Genomic DNA, 9,391 nt, shown 5'->3' on the forward strand with positions numbered 1-9,391 from the left:
TTGAGACTGCATTTTTATTTCCCCTCCCCCTGAAATATATTCAAAGTCAAACTAAAAAACAACAACAACCCTCTTAAAGAGGAAGAGCTGATAAAATGAGAAGTGTTTGATCAACTAGATCTTAATTTTTTAAATTACTTATTTAAAACATTTAAAACATTTATTAGCTGCCTTTCTGCCTTATAAGAACTCAAGGCAGCTTACAATGCAAATAATAATAAAATATAATGTAATGCATTAAAACACTAGTTAAAATCAATAATTTAAAACTGCTGGTAGACAGAAGAACTAATCAAATGCCACCATTAATAAAACTGTATTCAGCTGCCTCTGAAAGACTGAGTATTTGAAGGCCAGGTGCATCTCTCTGGGGAGGGTGTTCTATAATCATGGGGCTGCCGTTGAGAAAGCCCCCTCTCGTGTACCCATCACCAGATGAGCCTCTTTGGTGAATGGGACAATCAAGAAGCTCCCTCCCTGTGATCTTAGTTCCTAAGAAGAAATATATGGGAGAAGATGATCCTTCAGATATCCTGATCCCATGCCATGTAGGGCTTTAAAGGTCAAAGCCAACACCTTGAATGGGGCTCAGGAGAGGATCAGAAGCCTACTTGCTGTAGGATTGGGGATCATATGTTGCCAGTAACTGGCCCCGACCAGCAGGCTAGCTGCAGCCTCCTGCACTAGCTGCTGCCTCCAAAAAGTCTTTAAAACCCCAAGTAGAGTGCATTGCAATAGTCAAAGTCTTGATGTAACTAAGACATGGATTACTGTGGCTAGATCTCAGCCAGGAACTGGTATAGCTGGAGAACCAGCCCAAGATTGTCAGAAACATTCCAAACCACAGCAGCTTAGTGGCCACTGTGTTGAACAGCACTCCCAAGCTGTGAACCTGGCTTTGCAAGGGGAGTGTAAGTAATCCCATCCAAGACAGTGGAGATCTCAAGTCCCCAGTCTGCCTTTCTACTAACTCAGAGCAGCTCTGTCTTACCACAATTAAGTTTCAGCTTGTTAACCCCTATTACTCACTTCAAGCACTGGTTCAGATGATCAACAGAATCCCTGAAATTAGGTGGAAAGGGTAGAGCTGGATATCATCCACATATTGGTGATATCATAGCCCCAAATGCCTGATGACCTCTCCCAAAGGCTTCATATAGATATTAAATAGCATGGGGGATGATGAGATCAAACCCTGTGTAACCCCATGGCCTGTCCCAGAAGTCACCCACTTGAGCACAATTCCTCACTTTTGTCCATTCAGCCTAGCACTGTAAACTGTTATTAGTTATGAAGAGCAAAATAATTTGTTTTTTCTTCTGCTCCCAATCAGTATGATTCTTAGTTGCCTTCATGGTAGTGTTTTGCATTAAATCCATATATGGATGAGGAGCCACAGTTCTGAAAACTTATTTAAACTTTGGATGTGACAGTCGGAAAAAAAAATGGATAAAATGGGTCAGTGATTACAATCTCCCTTATAAATAAAAGCCAAATGGTGGTGGCACTTCTCTAGAATATTCCACACGCTCCAAAATCAGTTCGCTCTCTGATCTGTCATTCAGAGGGTCTCCCTATCCACTGGCTGCTTTGCCTGAGTCCTGCCTCCAACATTCTAAACATTTTGCTGTTCCTCTCCCCCCTCCACGTAGCCAGTCAGAACACAGAAGTTATTTGCATATGCAGCCTCATTGGCCTTTGTCTCGGAACACAGAGGTCGTTTGCATATGCGATTTGATTGGCTTTTGCCTCTAACATTCTAAACAGTTTGCTGTTCTGAGGTAAAATGTGTCCAATCTCCAGGTGAGGGCTGGAGATCACTCAGAATTACAACTGCTTTCCAGATGGCAGAGATCAGTTCCCCAGGAGAAAATGGTGGGCTCTGTATCCTTGTATACTGCTGAGGTGGCCCCCGTATGACAGCCTATGTGACGTAGCAGTCAGGGCTTCAGAGCACGGGAGAGGCTGCAGGTGTGTGGGGGGTGGAAAGCTGAAGAGTGAGGGGGAAATAAAGGTAGGTTGATGACTGGCTGGGAAGGAGATAGGGTTGCCAACTCCAGGTGGAAAATTCCTGGAGATTTGAAGGATGGAGCCTGGAGAGGGTAAAGTTTCAGGAGACGTGGGACCTTGGACAGGTACAAAGCCATAGACTCCACCCTCCAAACCAACTATTCCCTTCTGGGGAACCATCGTTGCCAATCTCCAGGTGAGGGCTGGAGATCACTCAAAATTACAACTGTTCTTTAGGTAGCAGAGATCAGTTCCTCTGGAGAAAATGGTGGACTCAGTGTCATTATACCCTGCTGAGGTCGCCACAGCAAATTGACACTGAGTGTCCAAGGCCGGGGCACCCACCCAGAGCCTCTTTCTAGAGGCCGTTGTATTTATTTCCACAACGGGCCTTTTTCCTAGTAATGAATAAAAGTACTGAAAATGTTATCAGGAACCAACTTTGACAAAAGTTAACAGGGCAGACTTTCAGTGTGGGTGAGCCAGAAGATTAAGTAAGAAGACAGACATGGAAAATTTTATTTCATTAAAATGCTTGTACAGGGCCTAGAAGCAAGAAAGCTTCAGTAAAGGAAACTGAATGAACTCCCAGTGTCAGAGAGAGAAAGACGCCGTGTGCGAGGCATCACAGTGCAATTTAATTGATCTTTTTTGAGAGGGGAGTCCAACTGCACACTTATGATAGCACTAAATTCCATGAAAAAAACTGGTCACAGTAAAGCAGCAGTAAATGATAAGCACATAAAGGACTTTATATTCAGGACTTGCCTCTGACTCAGATTCCTCATGTGAGGCTGCTCTCCTGTACCGAACTTTGCTTCCATTCCTTGAATCTAGTCCTCCTTCTTTCTCTTCAAGCTTAGCTTTCGTCTTCCCTTTCTTCATAAGGAAATTATCAACTACCCAGAACATTAATGCCTGTTACAAAAGAGAAATTAGTGACATCTGTCATTCATTCTATGAGACAACAGTAAAATTTAAAGGAAGTTTCACATTACTATAGTAAAGTGTAAAGATGGGCATGAACCGAACCACGAAGCAAAATTCGACATGAATTTTGCCGTTTGTGGTTTGTGAATTGAAGTTCGTGATGGGTCTACTGTCACAAACTTCCACAAACCTTGAAAGCAGTTTGAGTCCCTTTAAACTGCTGCTTTCTGTTCCTTGTGAAAGCTGCAAAAACAGCTGAATGGCACTCCCCGCTGCTCAGCTGCTTTTGGGCTGTCTTCTGCAGCCCCTTGAAAGTTTAAAGGGACTGCACAAGACAGCCTAAAACAGCTGAGCTCCCCATCACGCAGCTGTTTTTTGGGCTTTCTGCAAACTCCATTTAAAGGGACTCCATTCCCTTTAAATGGTGTTTGCAGGGCCACAAACCACAAACTGGTTCAGCTCATGAGTGAACCTCCCATTTGTGCCCAAACCTCCTGTAAAGCCTACATAAAGTTATTAGGATTACTAAAAATGTTGCACTTCAGTTACTGAACTCTTCTAAAAATCAAAATTTGGGATGCTTCACATAAGCATAACATCACAAGCAAACAAAGACTAACTAGTAAAAACAGCTCTCAAAATGACTCTTGAACCTAGTGTTACACTCTGGGGTCATGCTAAGATTAAGGCTGGGATCCAATTGAGTTTCTGCAGGCAGAAAAATCCCCCTCCGTGACCATGGCTTTCTCATACCTCTCTCCCAGTGCAGATCAAAATGCCTCCCAAAACAGCCCCGTTCCCCCAAGTGTAGCATTTTAAGGGGCATTTTGGGCTGCAGCAGCAGGAGAAAAAGTGATGCCCTGTGGGAGAACTTCTTCTGCCTACAGAAGTACTCCAGTGGATCCAAGCATAAATGTCTGGTTATAGCTGGTTTAGAATTACTATGTTGCTCTTTCATATGTCTTGTTCAGCAACAGTTAGCAAACCCTTCAAACGTTTTATGCACCGATTTATTCTACAATAACCTCATCTAGTTAGATTATTTATCTCCCCTGCTACTGAACAAGTGACCACCATCATGCTCAGATTTTACTTAATACAGCAACAAAGCACGTCCAGAAAATATGAAAAAATCTCCTACTTTGGCCTTCTGTATATGTTGGAGGGCAATAGTCTCACAGGCGTCAAGACTTCCTTCTAGACTTAACTCAATATTTATTTATTAATTAAAACATTTACATCCCTTCCTTCCTCGTGGTTCAAGACAGCTTACAGTAATAGTTAAAAACATTTTCAGTTTAAAAGGAAAAATAATTAACAATCCTCCCCCAACTCTCCCACCTTACAAAGATAGCTAACAGATGGCTGCCTGATGAATGCTGTTGGTGCAAAGGGACATATAGAAGGAGATGGTCCTTCAGATACACAGGTCCCCAGTCATGAAGGACTTTATAGGTCATAATGAACAAAATCAAGATATTGATTTGATTTTGACCTAGAAAGCCTTGGTCAGCTTTTGCTGTGGCACAAAATTATCTCCCGTGTGTCCAATAGATTTATATTTATAGATCTATGGCAGGGTAATATTGAGACAAGACAACAGTTATGTACTCTACATAGGTTGTCCATTGACGTCAATTCAAGAGACTCAAGTTGGTGCTGAATGCTGCATCTTGGTTATCATCAGGAGCTAGGCAGCACATACATATTACTCCCATTCTGCAGTCACCACATTGGCTGCCTATCAGTTATTGAGCTCAATTCAAGGTTTTGGCTATCACATATATGGCCTTAGTTCCTCATATCTGCAGGACTGCCTCTCGATCTATGCTCTATCACAACAGCATTGCTCATCTGAGCAGAGACATCTGCAGGTGCCACTCTGCAAATGGGCAAAATCAACAACTGCCTATACACATAAATTCTGTGTTGTTGCCCCCACCTTATGGAATGGCCTACCTGATGAAGTCAGGAAGACTCCCACTATTTTGGTTTTCTGTAAACTATGTGAAATGGAACTATTCAGAAAGACTTTTTTACATATGTACTGTAATGAAATGGTTCAGAAAGGTTCTTTGGTAGAGGGATAGGGACTGTGGACTATACTAGTATGTATAGTATGTACTGACTGGCTTGTAGATACAATTCCATTATGTTATTTCTGCATCTTTAACATGTCATGTTAATCCTTATGCTTTGTTTCCGCTCCATTTTAGTTTTTTGCCATCCAAATCCTACTTGTCCCATTCTGTTGACTGCATTCAGTGAAAAAGGCAGATTATAAATAACAAAACTAAATGAATAAAATAATAAACAGCATGAATATTTAAAAAGCATTCATTTATACCAACATTTACAAAGAAGGGGACTATCAGCATGACAATAGCTAGCTCCAACTCAGGGTTCTCTATAGGATTCAACAAAGCTACCTGCAAAAGAAAAAGGAACACATTAAGATCACATAATGACATACACACATTTGTGCTTAATTTATTATTTGCACCATAAGCGGTACTGGTTTAGTAACATGAAGAGTGCATTCACAGAACCAAACAGTGTTTCTCACATTAAAATTGACTATGTGGCATGTGAAGCTCAGACTCTTCTAAAAATCAACTCCCAATTTAACTAGGGATTTAAAAACTAAACTGAACATTAAATATATCTTAAAAATGCCCCATTTCAAACCACAATTATAAAACAACACCAGACGTAATCAACAGATTGATTTTAACATTGCACTGCTGGTTTTCAAAGCCTTGAATGGTGTAACCCCAGATCTGCTCTTTGAATATGATGATAAGACAGACACCAACTATGTTGAAAGTATGTTGGACTACAATCTGGGAGGCCCAGATTTGAATCCATACTCTGACATGAAAGTTTCCAGGGTGATCTTGGCCTAGTCACACTCAGCCTAACCTACCTCAAAGTGTTGTTGTGAGAATAAAATCGGGGAGAAGAGAACAATGAAAGCCTAGCTGGGTTCTCACTGGGCTGCCCTGAGCCTGCCTTGGCAGGGAGGGCGGGGTATAAATCAAATAAATAAATAAATAAATAAAGGTATAAATAATGTAAAAAAAAACTTTGCAGGTAACTTACATTGTAAACTGACCTCAATAACGATGAGGCCAGAAAATGAAAGTAGAAAAGGAGAGGTTGCTTACTTGTGACTGAGGGGAAGTCTCCAGGTGGGAAGGGAATACACATTGGGGGACAGATTGGGTTCGATCCGTGACATGTGGATTTGTGGCCAAATATATTTAATTATACTGTATGGACTTGTTGACTTATTGGTGAGGAATGCAAATGTGGGTATAGTTCTTTCCTTGGCAGAATGCTAATATAGCAGCAGCCTTTTGCCACTACACAGACACTGATTAATAGCCAAGAGGCCTTAACTAATTGTCTAACAGCCAGATACTGGGCAGGCCTCAGCTTCTCTTTGGAATGACTGTTTTCCTAAACAAGAATGAGAACATTAGGTACAGTCCTGCCAGCTGACTCACCCGTCTTTGTTGTAGTAATGGGCTAATACTTGATTACTGGCCCATGCAAATACAATAAGAAGAAAAGCTGATCCTATCACTAGATGGGGGGGGGGGAGAGAAAAAACACAAGATAAACCAAACTGGAGCCTGATGGTAATGTATGGTAATTGCAGGCAGCACAGCCAATGTTTTGGAAAGTGCAGGTAGCACAGCATGAGATCTGATAGTGGTTATAGGAGGCCCCGTCTCTTGGAACCATATACTATCAAAGAGTCTTTGTCCCTACTGTGACACGTCCAGACCTATACAAGTTCTCATTCCCATAGCAGCCTTACCACTTGCTATCCCACAGTGGAGATAAGCACCAATGAGGCAAGACTCTTTGGGAATCCTGAAATCCCACAGAGTGAATGAAAGATTGGTGGGACTGAGAAAAGCATAGTATTCTCTATTTCACCCTTTAAGGATGAGTGGATGTAAAAGGAAACAGTGCAATGAGGCAAAGGAAAATGGAGAAAGGATATAACTTCTCCAGAATAGGCTCAATATTAAAATAACTCAGATTAGGAACAAGGACTGTAACATCTCTTGTTGAAGCCTTAGTTAAAGGAATAGAAGCAGCTGGAATTACAGGATGGTGAAGTTACAGACATGCAGCCTGGAATTAATAATGGACTTCCTGAGGCCAGCAATGGCGACCAGAGATGTTTACCGGACCAGAGCATGCAAGGACATAAGCAAGGACTATGCCCAGCATAGTTATGATTCACTTGCTGATCTAACTGTTGGCCACTGTTCTAAGGGATGCTGTAAAAGACCCTATCCACTTTTGAGATATCTTTATAATTTAAGTTGGCAAGGTTTTCAGTGTAAAGCATTTCCTTTGGCATTCTTTCCCTGCTATTTTTAGAAGTGCAACCATTATCAATCTATACATTAACACACATGTGCTGCTAGGATAAATCAAAACTCATGGAGCTGTATGTCAAGTTTGCCTGTTGTTAAGATGCTTTAACAAGACCACAGTAATGTCTTGCAGATTTCATATTTTAAATGGTAGCAGAGTATTAAATTATAGCTTGAAGAACTAAAATGAAAACTTTGCCACAGGAAGATTTGAAATCTCTTTATGTCAACTAGGTGTGTGCATTCAGTAAATCTGAAATGAAAAAACCCGTTTCTGGTTTCGGTGACTTGCGAACGAACACACTCCATTGAGCTCCGATGGGTGCGATTTCAGTCGGTGACTTGCGAACGAACACACTCCATTGAGCTCTGATGGGTGCGATTTCGGATTGAGGCGGGAGGGAGGGGGATCGGATGCTTTCGATCTCCCTCTGAAACTCTTGTAGGGAGCTTCTAGCCTGGAGTGCTGAAGGAGCTGCTCCCAAAGCTGCGGCATGGGCATCAAGGCTCTTTTTAGCTCCTTAAGGTCCCGCTGCCCCGAGGCCAGCAATGGCGACCAGAGATGTTTACCGGACCAGAGCGTGTAAGGACCTAAGCAAGGACCCTATGGGAAGACACCCAGTGATAAAAAAGGGAGTGAAGAAGTTTCAAAAGAAAGACAAACACAAAGAGGGTGGAGGAACTGACAGTGAGACGGCAAAGCTCCATAGAGAAAGGGGGGGGGAACTCTCGGGAGGAAGAACCCTACCCTACAGCGTAAAAAGCAGCAAAACGGAAAGCAAGCCGATATTAAGCTGTTAGAAACCCACCCAGCCCAATCAGAATGCAATGGGACCTGATATTCATTGCACAGAAAAATCTTAGAACTTTTAAGAACTTTTACCTTAATGTAAACAATGTCGCAGCGAGGGGGGGAAATGGTGCCCAGAGGTCAAGGCACCACAGGAAATGCCAGCACAGCATCACCGGTCACAAGACCGGAAATTACTACTGATAAAGCTGGTATGATTTCTGAAGCCTTGCACTCCCTGCTGGACCAGGCTGACGAATCTCAACAAGAAATTTGATGATTTGCAGAAGGAGCTGAAGGAGACTAAAGTTAAATCAGAGAAGATGGACCAAAAGCTAAAAAAGGTTGAAACTAAGACCAAAGAAATGGATCAAAGAATGGACATTGCAGATAAAGAAAGAACTTCTGAAAAACAACAATTACTACAATTACAAGTGGAAAGATCTCTATATGTTTTAAGATTCCAAGGGGTTCTGGAAAAAAAAAGATGAAAATTTAAGAGAAATCTTGTGAAGCATTGGCCCCCTTGACCAACAGCAAACCGGAAATATTGCAAACGGATATAGACATGATTTATAGAACCTACTCAGAGTTTGTGAGAAAAAATAATCTTCCAGGGGAAATATTTGTTAAATTCGGAAAAAGATCAACAAGAGACTTGATACTTAAAGCTTCTACTGCCACAACATTAAAAATTCAAGAGGAAGAGATAAAAATACTGAAAGATGTTCCATTTTAAATACATAAGAAGAGGAAGCAATACAGAAATATTACAACATTTCTACAAAAAAACAATGTCCAATACCGATGGATTTTACCAGAGGGTCTTATATTCAACTACAAAGAGAAGAAGGAAAAGATTGAAACTCTCTCTAAAGCAGAATCATTCCTGAAGCAGCATTAAACTCCAACAAAACAAAGAAAGGAAGCAAAGGAAGAGAAGGTGACAGAAAAAAACAGCAACCATCAGCCACTGACAGCTCCTCTTCTACTTCAGTGTCCCTGGGTGAAATCTTTGACTCTGACTTGGATTCTGACATGGGAGATGCTGCCCCCAGATCTTATAAGGTTAAAATCCCCTGGCAGAAGAAGAAGCGCAAAGACAAGAAGTCATCCAAATGAAGATCTGAGATTTTCTATGTTAAAATTTAAAGAATTTATATTATTGTCCATATGTGATACAATAACCAAGAAAAATTTGTTCTTTCTATTTGAATACTTTTTATTTAGAAATTAAATGATATATTGTAAACATAAATTTGTA

The 9,391-nt window shown here is 41.2% G+C and overlaps 1 protein-coding gene across 1 annotated transcript in view; it reads right to left on the bottom strand.

Annotated features, from left to right (window-relative positions):
* The window catches only part of LOC107107220 (store-operated calcium entry regulator STIMATE-like), a 57,502-nt gene that overhangs the window by 578 nt on the left and 47,533 nt on the right, over positions 1–9,391 (bottom strand). The window contains exons 6-7 of the mRNA XM_015407480.1: positions 5,292–5,369; positions 2,779–2,928 (exon numbers count right to left, since the gene is read on the bottom strand). Coding sequence (XP_015262966.1) covers positions 2,779–2,928; positions 5,292–5,369 — 228 coding nt within the window. The remainder of the gene's footprint in view (positions 1–2,778; positions 2,929–5,291; positions 5,370–9,391) is intronic.

The sequence above is a fragment of the Gekko japonicus genome, unplaced genomic scaffold (genome assembly GCF_001447785.1).
Source record: "Gekko japonicus isolate JY-2015 unplaced genomic scaffold, Gekko_japonicus_V1.1 scaffold728, whole genome shotgun sequence".
NCBI lineage: Eukaryota > Metazoa > Chordata > Lepidosauria > Squamata > Gekkonidae > Gekko > Gekko japonicus.